General features: G+C 45.8%; 1 protein-coding gene across 1 annotated transcript in view; it reads left to right on the forward strand.

Annotated features, from left to right (window-relative positions):
- The first annotated feature begins 1,803 nt into the window (after positions 1–1,803).
- Positions 1,804–16,053, forward strand: part of LOC128692268 (mucin-22-like) — a 136,241-nt gene continuing 121,991 nt past the window's right edge. The window contains exon 1 of the mRNA XM_070079918.1: positions 1,804–1,973. Within this exon, the coding sequence (XP_069936019.1) occupies positions 1,954–1,973 (20 nt within the window). The 5' untranslated portion in view covers positions 1,804–1,953. The remainder of the gene's footprint in view (positions 1,974–16,053) is intronic.

Consider the following 16,053-nt stretch of genomic DNA (forward strand, 5'->3'; position numbering starts at 1 on the left):
AACCTATGTCTAGAACAAATTAACTCTGTGGCAATCGAGGTATGCTCAAGGTATATTTCTTTAAAGAAAACGAAGAGAAGATGTAAACTAGAAAGAGAAAGGCGCCCCCAATACAGGCGAAGGCAAAGAATAACAGAGCGGCTAAAAGAGACCAATATTTCTGTAGTATGAAGGGAGACACTGGTCAGAGAAACATCAAGCATCGAACTTAAGCTAAAGGAATCTTACAAGAGTCAAGAAACGCAGGAAGAACTAAAAACCATAAATGAAATTTAAAGAAACCCAAAATATTTCTTTTCTTATGCCAAATTTAAGTGGAGAACAAAATACAGTACTGGGCCACAGCTTAGACGAGATGGGTCTTACGCAGGTGACAACAAGGAAATGAATGAGTTTCTCAAGTGCCAGTATGATTCAGTTTTTAGGAAACCACTAACCAGACTAAGAGTCGAAGACCCAAATGAAGTTTATTATGACCAAGACTCAGAATTTGGTAGATTCAAAATTGTCTGATATTATCCTAACACCACATGACTTCGAAAAGGAGATAAATGGAGAAGAAGCATGGACACGGGGGTCGTACCACAGCTGCTAAAAGCAACAGACATAACCCCGCTCCACACAGAGGCCAGTAAAGCACTAGCAAGGAACTACAGACCGAAAGCGCTAACATCCCATATCATAGCCAGTATATTAGCATTTTCTGGGGCGCTATTTTCCCTTGTCCCATCATAAGACTCAGAAAGATGACTGTGGAACTATCAAAGGTTAATTTGCTAAGATTTGCCATTAACTGGAACGATTTAAGTTCAAAGAATTCCCAAAGACGGGAGTTGTGTTCATCCCAGCTGTCAGGAACGTCTATCAAGTCGCTGAAGTATACCATGTGATGAGCTCTGTAAGGAGACTGTTTAATTGGTTTTGCTGCGCCTACATCCACGTCACGAAAGCCAAGGCTGCATTAATCTCAGAACGGGTAGAACTTGTACCCATGGCCAGTGAGTTCTGAACCTGACAGGCCAGTGAGTTCTGAACCTGACAGGCCAGTGTGTTAATCACTCGGCCGAGTGGTTAACACACTGGCCGCGGCCCTCATGACCTGTGTACAAGGCAGTGAACGGTACTCAAAGCCTGTAAGGCACTCTTCTATATTCACTCAGCTGAAGCTTACCTCGCCTATCTGATATATCTACACTAAGTCATATAAAATGATAAACCTCGTCCACAATAAGTGTGTGATTCCATGCACACAACGTTTGGTAAAAATGAATACTAAAATACAGAAGTTGAGGTCCTTGAGAGTGTGGTATATCTGCGACGCTCACAACTACGTCGTTATGTATGAATGGGCCCAGCCAGGTGTAGCAAAATATTGTATCAACACGTCATCGAGAATAAATCTCGTGATACGCATTTATTACGTCTTTCACCAAGTGGAAGACGAGAGGGTTGTGCTTGCTGAGGTATATACCAAGAGAACTACAGTAGGTGATACATCAAATGTATGAAACATGGAGTGCACTTGGCTGGTGCCGTGGCAGTGAAGACAGCATCCGGCAGATAAGGTTGACTCAGTATATACCTCTCAGCAAGAACATGTACTCTGCTGCTGCACATCTCTCACCTCACTCCTCACCTCACCTCTCTTTTATCTTCCACCTCTTCATCTCTCGCAAGATCCGCCTTAAGGACAATGCAAAAACCAGCAGGCACATACTTCAAAACAAGTGACGGTGCTAGGCCTTTTCATATCTACGTGAAGGATATGTCGTCACATCCGCTGGTGGGAGCGAAGGCGCCAGGCCACTCCAGTGTTTAGTGTGAGGAGGAGCTGTGAGGGAGGACCCCACCAGTACTCCTCACTGTATGTAGTTTGAGTTGTGAGGGAGCACCGCCCCCCACCACCACCACTGTACCTCACACTACCTTCAAGAAAGACCTCCTTCCATCTTCATGTCCCGCCGACGCAAAGAGTAAGTTAAAACCTACCCCGGAAGACTGGACTCTTGTGGTGCAAGCTTGTTGCAACCTTGCTCTGCACACTGGCACCTGCAGAAGCTTCAAGCTTCTACATAACCAAATAATGTTGGTTGACCCAGAATAATTTAGTTATGTAGAATTTAGAAACAAATGTTAGATCCCAAAGCAAAAATGGCCAATATATTATTGTATTTTTTTTATCAATATTCTTGCCTGCTAGAAAGGATAAACAGAACTGTAGAGATAAATGGTTTAGAGAACCGACAAGTTGATAAATTAGACATTTATGCAACACTTAGGCATTTTCACTGAGGAAACGTGTCGCCTCACAATGGCTTCATTAGTCCAGTACACAGAAGGATGAATAGGCAATATATAACCTCCAAAGAATCACAGTGAATCGTAATAAAAATCTTTGCTATAAAAATTACACAAGTCGCTACTTTCATGCATAATATTTATCATCGTATTTTAATAGAGCACAGAAGCATCTCACTAGTGATAACTAAGATAGAGAGGCGGGCCAGGAGGGAGCACACAGTGTAGACCCGGCACACAAGGTCTCCACACCAGGGGGGGTGTATCTCAAGGTGTATATACGCTCAGACGTTATTTTTAACCCCCCATTTAAGTGATTAATGCATTTTTGACAAGAGGTGAACACGTTACGTGCAGCATTAATGACCTTCATGTAGTCGATAGGCTTAAAACCTCATAAAAACTATTAATTTTGCACTGCTGACTAGCGGAGCTGAAGTAAGCTAGTTCTGAATAGTAAAGTAAGTTAATGCTTCACCAAGGAGGGCTTCAAGTGCCTATGGACATTTTTAAAGGCCGTTGGAGGTTATATAGGTAGTTCTAGATTGTCTGAGGTAAAGGTAGGGAGTTGAGTGATTGTTGAGGGCATTGTAGAGACCTTGTGCTTGCTGGCAAGTTATGCAACAAGGATATGGGGGCTCACAGCCTCGCCTTCCAACTATGGCAAATTATTTTACAAAGTTTTATTTGCTTGGCCGAAAATTCTGGTCAGTGTCGCAATGAGCTGAGAAAAACATGACTGTATTCAAAACTTATGAGAAAGTTGCAGACGTGATGGCATTATTCAGGTCACCGTTGTCATCCACACCTCACTTTCTACCCACATAAAGTCTTTTTAACCTCTGTATGTCGGACGTGATCAAGGTCCCACAACCGGAACGTTTTCAAAAAAATATGTCCTGGTGTTAGCTTACGTGTCTTTCTAAACAAGATGTGACGATGTTCCTCAAGAAGGATAGGTTGCGGCGCTTCTGAGTGTTTTTACAACCAACTGATCTGACTGACCACTCAGAAGCACTGCAACCTATCCTTCTTGAGGAATATCATCACCTGATCATCAACTGATGATCTGAAGATCAGTTGGTTGTGAAAATACATGGTGGAAATGCATAGAAATATATGGAAATAATCTCTGTTGTTCTTACCCTCCAAACGAAATGACAACGATGTTATGTAGGTATCTTCGTCATGATGCAACCATGATTTACGAGTTACTTCTATCATCTTAACTATGTATGATGTTTGGGGACTCTTTCTTCTCCCTGAAAATCCCGCTACTGACCGAGGCTGTGTTGGCAGAGATTAAGTCCGGTAACTTTGTTGTCCAGCGTAGCTAAGAAATTCGAGCAAGTGGACCGCTGACCAGGTCCAGGAGTGACTTACTGGAACAGCGAGGGAAGGTGCGAGAGTCTATATTACATAACAAGATCATACATCTGCAGCTGGACACTGTGGTACAACCTTAGGTCTAAAAACTGTAGTACAATCACAGGTCTGGACACTATGGACACTATGGACACCAGACACTGTGGTTGTACCACAGGTTTGGACACTATGGTACACCATCAAGTCTGGACACTGTGGTACAACATCTGGTCTGGACACTGTGGTACAATATCAGGTCTGAACACTGGTACAACCTCATATCTGGACGCTGGTCTGTAGCGGCAGGTACTGCCATCACCTGGACGCTGGTCTGTAGCGGCAGCTACTGCCATCACCTTGACGCTGGTCTGTAGCGGCAGCTACTGCCATCACCTGGACGCTGGCTTGTAGCGGCAGCTACTGCCATCACCTGGACGCTGGCTTGTAGCGGCAGCTACTGCCATCACCTGGACGATGGCTTCTAGCGGCAGCTACTGCCATCACCTGGACGCTGGTGTGTAGCGGCAGCTACTGCCATCACCAGGACTCTGGCTTGTAGCTGCAGCTACTGCCATCACCTGGACGCTGGTGTGTAGCGGCAGCTACTGCCATCACCTGGACGCTGGTGTGTAGCGGCAGCTACTGCCATCACCTGGACGCTGGTGTGTAGGGGCAGCTACTGCCATCACCAGGCCGCTGGTCTGTAGTGGCAGCTACTGCCATCACCTGGACGCTGGTCTGTAGCGGCAGCTACTGCCATCACCTGGACGCTGGTCTGTAGCGGCAGCTACTGCCATCACCTGGACGCTGATCTGTAGCGGCAGCTACTGCCATCACCTGGACGCTGGCTTGTAGCGGAAGGTACTGCCATCACCTGGACGCTGGTCTGTAGCGGCAGCTACTGCCATCACCTGGACGCTGGTCTGTAGCGGCAGCTATTGCCATCACCTGGACGCTGGCCTGTAGCGGCAACTACTGCCATCACCTGGACGCTGGTGTGTAGCGGCAGCTACTGCCATCACCTGGACGCTGGTGTGTAGCGGCAGCTACTGCCATCACCTGGACGCTGGCCTGTAGCGGCAACTACTGCCATCACCTGGACGCTGGCCTGTAGCGGCAACTACTGCCATCACCTGCACGCTGGTCTGTAGCGGCAGCTACTGCCATCACCTGCACGCTGGTCTGTAGCGGCAGCTACTGCAATCACCTGCACGCTGGTCTGTAGCGGCAGCTACTGCCATCACCTGCACGCTGGCTTGCAGCGGCAGCTACTGCCATCACCTGGACGCTGCTCTGTAGCGTCAGCTACTGCCATCACCTGCACGCTGGTGTGTAGCGGCAGCTACTGCCATCACCTGCACGCTGGTGTGTACCGGCAGCTACTGCCATCACCTGGACGCTGGTCTGTAGCGGCAGCTACTGCCATCACCTGCACGCTGGTGTGTAGCGGCAACTACTGCCATCACCCGCACGCTGGTGTGTAGCGGCAACTACTGCCATCACCTGCACGCTTGTGTGTAGCGGCAGCTACTGCCATCACCTGCACGCTGGTGTGTAGCGGCAGCTACTGCCATCACCTGCACGCTGGTGTGTAGCGGCAACTACTGCCATCACCTGCACGCTGGTGTGTAGCGGCAGCTACTGCCATCACCTGCACGCTGGTGTGTAGCGGCAGGTGCTGCCATCACCTGCACGCTGGTGTGTAGCGGCAGCTACTGCCATCACCTGCACGCTGGTGTGTAGTGGCAGCTACTGCCATCACCTGCACGCTGGTGTGTAGCGGCAGCTACTGCCATCACCTGCACGCTGGTGTGCAGCGGCAGCTGCTGCCATCACCTGCACGCTGGTGTGTAGCGGCAACTACTGCCATCACCTGCACGCTGGTGTGTAGCGGCAGCTACTGCCATCACCTGCACGCTGGTGTGTAGCGGCAGGTGCTCCCATCACGTGCACGCTGGTGTGTAGCGGCAGCTACTGCCATCACCTGCACGCTGGTGTGTAGCGGCAGCTACTGCCATCACCTGCACGCTGGTGTGTAGCGGCAACTACTGCCATCACCCGCACGCTGGTGTGTAGCGGCAACTACTGCCATCACCTGCACGCTTGTGTGTAGCGGCAGCTACTGCCATCACCTGCACGCTGGTGTGTAGCGGCAGCTACTGCCATCACCTGCACGCTGGTGTGTAGCGGCAACTACTGCCATCACCTGCACGCTGGTGTGTAGCGGCAGCTACTGCCATCACCTGCACGCTGGTGTGTAGCGGCAGGTGCTGCCATCACCTGCACGCTGGTGTGTAGCGGCAGCTACTGCCATCACCTGCACGCTGGTGTGTAGTGGCAGCTACTGCCATCACCTGCACGCTGGTGTGTACCGGCAGCTACTGCCATCACCTGCACGCTGGTGTGCAGCGGCAGCTGCTGCCATCACCTGCACGCTGGTGTGTAGCGGCAACTACTGCCATCACCTGCACGCTGGTGTGTAGCGGCAGCTACTGCCATCACCTGCACGCTGGTGTGTAGCGGCAGGTGCTCCCATCACGTGCACGCTGGTGTGTAGCGGCAGCTACTGCCATCACCTGCACGCTGGTGTGTAGCGGCAGCTACTGCCATCACCTGCACGCTGGTGTGTAGCGGCAGCTACTGCCATCACCTGCACGCTGGTGTGTAGCGGCAGCTACTGCCATCACCTGCACGCTGGCTTGTAGCGGCAGCTACTGCCATCACCTGGACGCTGGCTTGTAGCGGCAGCTACTGCCATCACCTGGACGCTGGCTTCTAGCGGCAGCTACTGCCATCACCTGGACGCTGGCTTGTAGCGGCAGCTACTACCATCACCTGGACTCTGGCTTCTAGCGGCAGCTACTGCCATCACCTGGACGCTGGCTTGTAGCGGCAGCTACTGCCATTACCTGGACGCTGGTGTGTAGCGGCAGCTACTGCCATCACCTGTACGCTGGTGTGTAGCGGCAGCTACTGCCATCACCTGCACGCTGGTGTGTAGCGGCAGCTACTGCCATCACCTGTACGCTGGTGTGTAACGGCAGCTACTGCCATCACCTGCACGCTGGTGTGTAGCGGCAGCTACTGCCATCACCTGCACGCTGGTGTGTAGCGGCAACTACTGCCATCACCTGCACGCTGGTGTGTAGCGGCAACTACTGCCATCACCTGCACGCTGGTGTTTACCTGGAGTTTACCTGGAGAGAGTTCCGGGGGTCAACGCCCCCGCGGCCCGGTCTGTGACCAGGCCTCCTGGTGGATCAGAGCCTGATCAACCAGGCTGTTGCTGCTGGCTGCACGCAAACCAACGTACGAGCCAAAGCCGGGCTGATCAGGAACTGACTTTAGGTGCTTGTCCAGTGCCAGCTTGAAGACTGCCAGGGGTCTGTTGGTAATCCCCCTTATGTGTGCTGGGAGGCAGTTGAACAGTCTCGGGCCCCTGACACTTATTGTATGGTCTTTTAACGTGCTAGTGACACCCCTGCTTTTCATTGGGGGGATGGTGCATCGTCTGCCAAGTCTTTTGCTTTCGTAGTGAGTGATTTTCGTGTGCATGTTCGGTACTAGTCCCTCTAGGATTTTCCAGGTGTATATAATCATGTATCTCTCCCTCCTGCGTTCCAGGGAATACAGGTTTAGGAACCTCAAGCGCTCCCAGTAATTGAGGTGTTTTATCTCCGTTATGCGCACCGTGAAAGTTCTCTGTACATTCTCTAGGTCGGCAATTTCACCTGCCTTGAAAGGTGCTGTTAGTGTGCAGCAATACTCCAGCCTAGATAGAACAAGTGACCTGAAGAGTGTCATCATGGGCTTGGCCTCCCTAGTTTTGAAGGTTCTCATTATCCATCCTGTCATTTTTCTAGCAGATGCGATTGATGCAACGTTATGGTCCTTGAAGGTGAGATCCTCCGACATGATCACTCCCAGGTCTTTGACGTTGGTGTTTCGCTCTATTTTGTGGCCAGAATTTGTTTTGTACTCTGATGAAGATTTATTTTCCTCATGTTTACCATATCTGAGTAATTGAAATTTCTCATCGTTGAACTTCATATTGTTTTCTGCAGCCCACTGAAAGATTTGGTTGATGTCCGCCTGGAGCCTTGCAGTGTCTGCAATGGAAGACACTGTCATGCAGATTCGGGTGTCATCTGCAAAGGAAGACACGGTGCTGTGGCTGACATCCTTGTCTATGTCGGATATGAGGATGAGGAACAAGATGGGAGCGAGTACTGTGCCTTGTGGAACAGAGCTTTTCACCGTAGCTGCCTCGGACTTTACTCTGTTGACGACTACTCTCTGTGTTCTATTAGTGAGGAAATTATAGATCCATCGACCGACTTTTCCTGTTATTCCTCTAGCACGCATTTTGTGCGCTATTACGCCATGGTCACACTTGTCGAAGGCTTTTGCAAAGTCTGTATATATTACATCTGCATTCTTTTTGTCTTATAGTGCATTTAGGACCTTGTCGTAGTGATCCAATAGTTGAGACAGACAGGAGCGACCTGTTCTAAACCCATGTTGCCCTGGGTTGTGTAACTGATGGGTTTCTAGATGGGTGGTGATCTTGCTTCTTAGGACCCTTTCAAAGATTTTTATGATATGGGATGTTAGTGCTATTGGTCTGTAGTTCTTTGCTGTTGCTTTACTGCCCCCTTTGTGGAGTGGGGCTATGTCTGTTGTTTTTAATAACTGTGGGACGACCCCCATGTCCATGCTCCCTCTCCATAGGATGGAAAAGGCTCGTGATAGGGGCTTCTTGCAGTTCTTGATGAACACAGAGTTCCATGAGTCTGGCCCTGGGACAGAGTGCATGGGCATGTCATTTATCGCCTGTTCGAAGTCATTTGGCGTCAGGATAACATCGGATAGGCTTGTGTTAATCAAATTTTGTGGCTCTCTCATAAAAAATTAATTTTGATCTTCGACTCTCAGTCTGGTTAGCGGCTTGCTAAAAACTGAGTCATATTGGGACTTGAGTAGCTCACTCATTTCCTTGCTGTCATCTGTGTAGGACCCATCTTGTTTAAGTAGGGGCCCAATACTGGACGTTGTTCTCGATTTTGATTTGGCATAGGAGAAGAAATACTTTGGGTTTCTTTCGATTTCATTTATGGCTTTTAGTTCTTCCCGCGATTCCTGACTCCTAAAGGATTCTTTTAGCTTAAGTTCGATGCTTGCTATTTCTCTGACCAGTGTCTCCCTACGCCCTGTTACAAAAAACGCGATTCTAAAAGCTTAGAGATCTCCAGTGAATACTAGAAAGGACTGCCCTTCTAGCATCCAGCCTGTTACTGGGTTTTCGTAACAAGTAGTCAGTATCCTTGTCCAATTATCCATTAAAATTCAGTATTATTCAATAGTGCTTCAGGATTACAACTGGTAGGCTACTAACTAGAGAAATTAAAATTTAATAAATTTATTAAGTCTAGAGGTATATTATCAAATTAAATTAATCACAGCAATCAAAATAAAATCAATCTCTCGAGTTCAATATTATTGTGCTGAAAGCACATATCACATTTATAATTCTTAAGTACCGTCTGGTACATTAACATTTAATAAGATATTACAAATATGTACAAGTAAGTTTGTGTATGTGTGTAAGTGCTCTAAGTAGTTCGCTATGTCTCACGACTCGACTAGACTTAAACAAGTGACTGACAAAGTCCTCTAATAAACTAACTTCTTGACCGACTGGCAACCAGAACAGTCTGCTTGAACAATGAAAAGAATGCTAAGCCCAATAGCCATATAACAAGCGACTGCGACACAATCAGGATCAAGGAGATAATATAACGACACTAAGTAGGGACCATCAGCAGATCCTCCACAAAAGTTACAAAACTCCCATACTACTGAATCTAAGTTCAGCATAGGAAAAACCCGACTGTGACAATACACAGAAACCAGTACAAAATTAGGTCAGAAGCTATAGCTAAGGACCTGAGATGTTCAGAGTGTCTAAGCGACACACAACCTCAGTACAACGTCGAAAATCACTAAGTCTATACAATGTTCTGTGAACAGAGTTCTACAGAACTAACAAGAATAATGAGACAGACAATCTGTCCAACCACCAAGCGAGTCTAGAGCAGACTGAATACTTCACGAGAGGTGAGGACACCCCCCCTCGATCACGTGATAGCCCCGTGGACAGCACAGCTCAGAAGCCGGCAGTATAACGAGCGACAAGCGATAATTACAGTAGTTTGACAATCAAGGCTTGAACTGAGCACATATGTACATCCTAACAACATAGGCTACGTCAAATAACAATATAAGGCAATACATTTGCGATTTAGCTATTATCGCAAATATAAGCAATATAAAATTCTATGAAAAGGTAATATACATTATATATATATACATAATAATCATTGTAACCCATTCAGGGGTTGCAACACCCCCCCCCCCTAGCACGACAAACGGTTGCACTAGGAGTTGCATTAATGTCTTTCACATTATTACTGATTACTCATATCAATACAATTTAATATAAATATTAATCAAAGTCTCTCTTGTGCCAAGCACCTCTACAATTTCACAGCGTCCGTCACTAGGATATGCCCCTAGTACTAGGGCAGTACACAGTATCGTATCTCTGCATACTCGTGGTTATGTACATCAGTGTAGAGACAGGATAGCGCTGACAAGGAGGGCACGTTGAGGCTCGATCATAGTAGAGGAGACTGCATTCCACTCTTAAGTAGTGGTTGTGGAATGCTAGGCAGTATGAACATCTGAGTATGAAACAGCTTAAGGTGTGTAGTGGGTGGGGGGGGGTCTGCGGCAGGACAGTGTTGCGTCACGCGCAGTACATCACCCGCACCACACTACCCACTCAACACTCAGCTTGTCTCCTCCTCACACAACAATACTGTGAATACATAAATATAATAATTAGACATGACATGAGTATATATAGTTAATATGGGCTGGAGGGATTAAGTTACTTTACTGAATTTGACATAGCAAGTAACAAAAGGTATTTGGGCATAAAATTACGTTAATTTAATGTAACTGATAATTATTAAGGACGTGACAGAGCGTCAGCAATTACATTACAATGACCACTTATGTGTTTTATACTAATAGAATAAGGTTGGATTCTGAGGGCCCACCTCATGATCCTAGCATTTTTACTTTTCATAGTGTTTATATAAGTGAGTGGATTGTGGTCAGAAAAAACGTTAATTTTAAATGGGGAAGTGCCCAAATACACGTCAAAATGTTCCAAGGACACCACAAGAGCTAGAGCCTCTTTCTCAATAGTGGCATAATTTTTCTGGTGTCGTTTAAGCTTAGATGAATAGTAACATATAGGATGGAGAATATCAGTGGATGTTGACTGTTGGAGCAGCACAGCGCCCACTGCATAACCACTCGCATCTATATGTAAAAAGAAGGGAAGATTGAAATTAGGACTTTTCAACACAGGAGCAGAGGATAGCAAACGTTTCAACCTTTTGAACGAGTCTGAACAATCTCTAGTCCAGGTGAACTGAACTTTGCTACTAGTAAGCTCAGTGAGAGGAGCTGCAATCTGAGAAAAGTTTGGACAGAACCTGCGATAATATCCTGCCATACCCAGGAATCTCTGTACTCCTTTCCTATCCTGTGGCACTGGAAATTCAGAAATTGCACGAACCTTAGCCTCAATAGGAGCAACCTCACCTTGGCCGATACAAAAGCCTAGATAGGTAATCTTGGCTTGACCAAAACTACATTTGGCTAAGTTAACAGTGAAGTTGTAGTGCGCCAGTCTCTCAAACAATGCTCTGAGACGCGTCAAGTGCTGTTCCCACTCGTCACTGTACACCACTAAGTCGTCAAGGTAGGCTTCTACTCCTTCTAAGTTGTGGGTCAACTCGTTCATTATACGTTGGAATGAAGAAGCCGCGTTACATAGGCCGAAGGGGGTGACGAGGTAGTTAAACAATCCATCTTGAACAGTAAAAGCAGATATTTCTTGAGCACGTTCAGTAAGCGGGACTTGATAATAGCCTCGTAAGAGATCTAAACGGCTGACAAACTGGGCTCCTGACACACGGTCAATAAGGTCGTCAATGCGAGGTAGAGGATAACCATCAGGCAAGGTGACAGAGTTCACTTTCCTGTAATCAGTGCACATCCTGAAACTACCGTCAGGTTTAGGCACTAAAATACAGGGAGATGCCCATGGACTTTTACTGCGCTCAATAAGTCCGTGAGATAACAGAAAATCAACCTCTTCTCTCAATGCTTTATGCTTCGTTGGACTCATCCTATATGGTGATTGCTTAATGGGTGATGCTCCCTGTACATCAACGTCATGTACACCCAGAGTACAACGTTTAGGAACATCACCGAACAATTCAGGGAAATGCAAAATCATGTTTTTAATATCACCAGCTTTATCACTCCCAAGGTTACTAAGAAAATCGTCTAGTGATTGTAGAGTCACTGAATTTTCTAAACGAACCTCTATACCTCTAGAGATGTCAGGTAGACTGACGTTTTCTTCCTCTGTCCTAGGAAGAATAGAAGTAGTAGGTAGAGGACTAGCGTAGTATGCCTTAAGCTGGTTAACATGGTACACATGATTAGATTTCTTTTTCCCAGGCGTACGTACCAAATAATTTACGTCGCTAAGCTTTTTCACTACTTCCAGGGGACCATCATACCTGGCTTGTAGAGCATGACCTGGTACTAATTTCCGAGCCATCACCTTATCTCCTGCTTTAAAAGAACGAGAGACAGCACGCTTGTCATAATGTTGCTTCATTCTAGCTTGGGCTGAAACTAGGTTTTTCGAAGCTAGCTCTCTAGCGGCTGTCAAATGTTGCTGCATTAATGAAGGTGAAGTACTCAATGATGGATTTGATTTTCCTGTCCACACGTCTTTCAACACTGCGAGAGGACCACGCACTTGGTGTCCGAATATTAATTCAAATGGACTAAATCCGAGACTTTCTTGCTCACTTTCTCTCATAGCGAACAGAAGAAAAGGTATACCCTCATCCCAGTCTCTAGAAAAATGTTCACAATAAGCTCTCATCATGGACTTCAGTGTCTGATGAAATCTCTCTAGAGCACCTTGTGACTGTGGATGATAACTGGTTGAAAGTACAGACTTTATTCCTAGGTGGGATAATGCTTCTCGAAAGATCTTAGAAGTGAAATTAGATCCCTGATCTGATTGTATCTCTCGTGGCAATCCAACCTGGGAGAAAAATTTCATCAGCGCTCTCACAATAGCACGAGCATTAATTTTTCTCATAGGAATAGCTTCGGGATAGCGTGTTGCAGCGTCCATAATAGTAAATAAGTATTGGTTTCCTAGTTTGGTTCTAGGCAAAGGACCAACACAATCAATAATAAGACGTGAGAATGGTTCACCATGCACGGTGATAGGAATGAGAGGCGCAGGTGGAGGTGTGTGCGCTGGCTTGCCTGTCACTTGACACACGTGGCAACGTCGCACATGATCAGCTACTGTTTCCTTCATCTTTGGCCAAGTAAAATGTTTTGCCAGTTTACCGAGTGTCTTCTTGACACCCAAATGTCCTCCTATGGGACTATTGTGAGCAAAATCAATGGCTTGTTCACGAAATGTAACTGGTAACACTACTAGATGCTTGACTGTGGTGGAAACACTATCAGCTGACAACTTACATGTATTTTTCTCCATCAGTACACCGTTACTATAATAGTAACAATTATCGAGATCCTTTGCTTCACTCTCAGTAACTGCTATATCTCTCAGTCTTTCCAGTGACTGATCAACAAACTGATCCTTGATTAAATCATCATGAGTTAGAAATTTAACGTCAGTTGTGTCCTGACTAGGTTGATGACCGGGGGGAGTTAGTGTTAATGATCCTGGGCGCAGAGCGTCACTAAACAACATATTCAACCCCAAATCATTGTCATCCACTAACTCAACAGGAGACAAGGATGGTTGTTGAATCTTTGACATAGCTCTAGTAATTGCGCTGAGAGGAAATAAAATAGGTTTCTCTCTACAAGCTTCAATGGCATAATTATCATCAGTGTTATTATCAATCACAAGTGGTTCTTTACATATACCAGCATGAAGGATATCGTTCCCTATCAACAAGTCCACTGACCTGATGGGAAATACACCACTGGATATACCCACTGAAATATAACCAGTATAATAGCTTGTTTCAATATAAACTTTGTGCAGAGGCACTTTTATAACAGCCCCTCCATAGGCTTCTAACAATACATCTATCTTGCAATAGGTATCGTCAGTTATGGGCAGTACATCTTCTCTTAATAACGTGAGATAACTGCCAGTGTCTCTGAAAGAAATTATCTCAGTTAGATGTGATTCGTCAAATCCTACTTTATCTCTCGAAAAGTAAGGACTCATCGCTGAACGAATCTTTTCGTCAGATACACTTTCTGACGCTAGTCATCTATCCTGAGTAACATTATCTAAAACAGTAGGATAAGAGGAATTGCTAGGATTTTGGTGCCTTTGTTGCTCGGAAGAGGATACGACTTGAGTGGGGGCGCCAGCCGCACGACTGTTTCTCGTATCTCTTTCTAACTTATAGCAATACTCTCTAGCATGTCCTTTTCTGTTACAATAGGTACATTTAACTTTCTTCTTCTCGATACCAGATTTCTGTCTAGCCACAGAGACAGATTCAGGATTGTGAGTTTTCCTGGTAAAGGTACGAGAAGTTACAGTAGCAGGTACATCAGGCCGGCAATGAGCAGCTGATTTAGGTTGCCAACTTCTAGGACAATTTTTAGTTACCTTGTTTCTTTGTGTTTTAGTACGTACAAGTTTGTGAGAAATCTCGTAATTGTCTGCTAATGCTGCAGTTTCCAGAATATCTGAGGTAGTATGATCGATCAGATATTCTTGTATGTCAGCAGGCATACAGTTGTTAAACTCTTCGTGTAGTAACAACTGAACAAGACTGTCGTAGTTGTTACACTTGGCAGCTCTACACCACCTCTGAAATGCAACTTTTTTCTCACGAGCAAACTCTACACAAGTTTGATCTTGTCGTCGTTGTAACGTACGAAATGCTCTTTGATAACTTACAGGTAACAAGTTATACGTCTCTAGAATTGTTTGTTTGACAGCGTCATAACTAATGTACTTGGCAAATGGCAAAGCTGCAGTACAGGTTTGAGCTCTTCCCGTCAAAGCAGTATGCAACAATGTTGCCCAGTGCTTACGTGGCCAGTTCATAGCACGTGCCTGGTTCTCAAACACATCAAAATATGTGTCTAAGTCACTTTCAAAAAACTTAGGAACCATGGATGCAGCTTTCTGCACATTAAATGTGTCCTGTGATCTATCAGTCTGTTGTCTTAACAGACGAACATTTTCTCTTTGGAAATCTTCTTCGTTCAATTTCCTCTGTGCCTCTATTTGTGCAGTCTGCAACATAAGGAGGCGTTCAAACCTCTCAAACTGTTCCTGAGAGATAGGACCAGTGGGTAATGGAGGAGTAGGGAAATTAACATGGTCTGGACGGTCCTTAGGTCGGACACTTCGTCCAGCCGTCTCTAGAGAGTCTAGATCTGGTCTAGGATAAGTAGATACAGGTGTAGCATACACTGTACTAGTATTAGGCTGTGTCATACTACCAGCTATACTCTGTACTAATGTGTCAGTGAGGGAAGGCGTGAGCGAGAACTGAGCTACACTAGGCTCAGACACTAGGCTCACTTCTGCCTTAGTTGCTCTTTCTTCAACTTCAAATAGAGCCATACTTCCTAATTGTGACACTAGGCTTTCTGAATCTGAATCATAATCAGACATCTCTGTATGAGCAGGAAACAATATATCTTTAATTAATGCTCTGACAGTTTCAGCTGTGTAATTCCTGTTATACGTCACACCGAGATACTTGGCTACTTGCCAACACGTCTGAAGTTTTAATGTACTTAACTCAGACAAAGTCAGAGTATCAATTAACTGTTTCACTTTGGCATACATCACGAAAATAATTGTACTACGAGAGAGTGATTATGGGAAACTATAATCCTAATAGGAATTTTAGTGTTAGTTGTCTTAGAGCTAGAACTCATAAACAGTATTTCCATCTCCTTGGATCAAGAGACTCAGTCAAGTACATACATCCACCTGGTATGTTGTACAAGACTAAACTCAAAGTCTTCAGATTAGGAAAGTACTCAAAGTGTTTGATCATAGAAGTACTAGTATGTCAAACTGGACAATTTCTCCAACACCTTGGATCAAGAGCATCCCGGACAGGCCCCCATTTGTTACAAAAAACGCGATTCTAAAAGCTTAGAGATCTCCAGTGAATACTAGAAAGGACTGCCCTTCTAGCATCCAGCCTGTTACTGGGTTTTCGTAACAAGTAGTCAGTATCCTTGTCCAATTATCCATTA

The sequence above is a fragment of the Cherax quadricarinatus genome, unplaced genomic scaffold (assembly GCF_038502225.1).
Source record: "Cherax quadricarinatus isolate ZL_2023a unplaced genomic scaffold, ASM3850222v1 Contig43, whole genome shotgun sequence".
NCBI lineage: Eukaryota > Metazoa > Arthropoda > Malacostraca > Decapoda > Parastacidae > Cherax > Cherax quadricarinatus.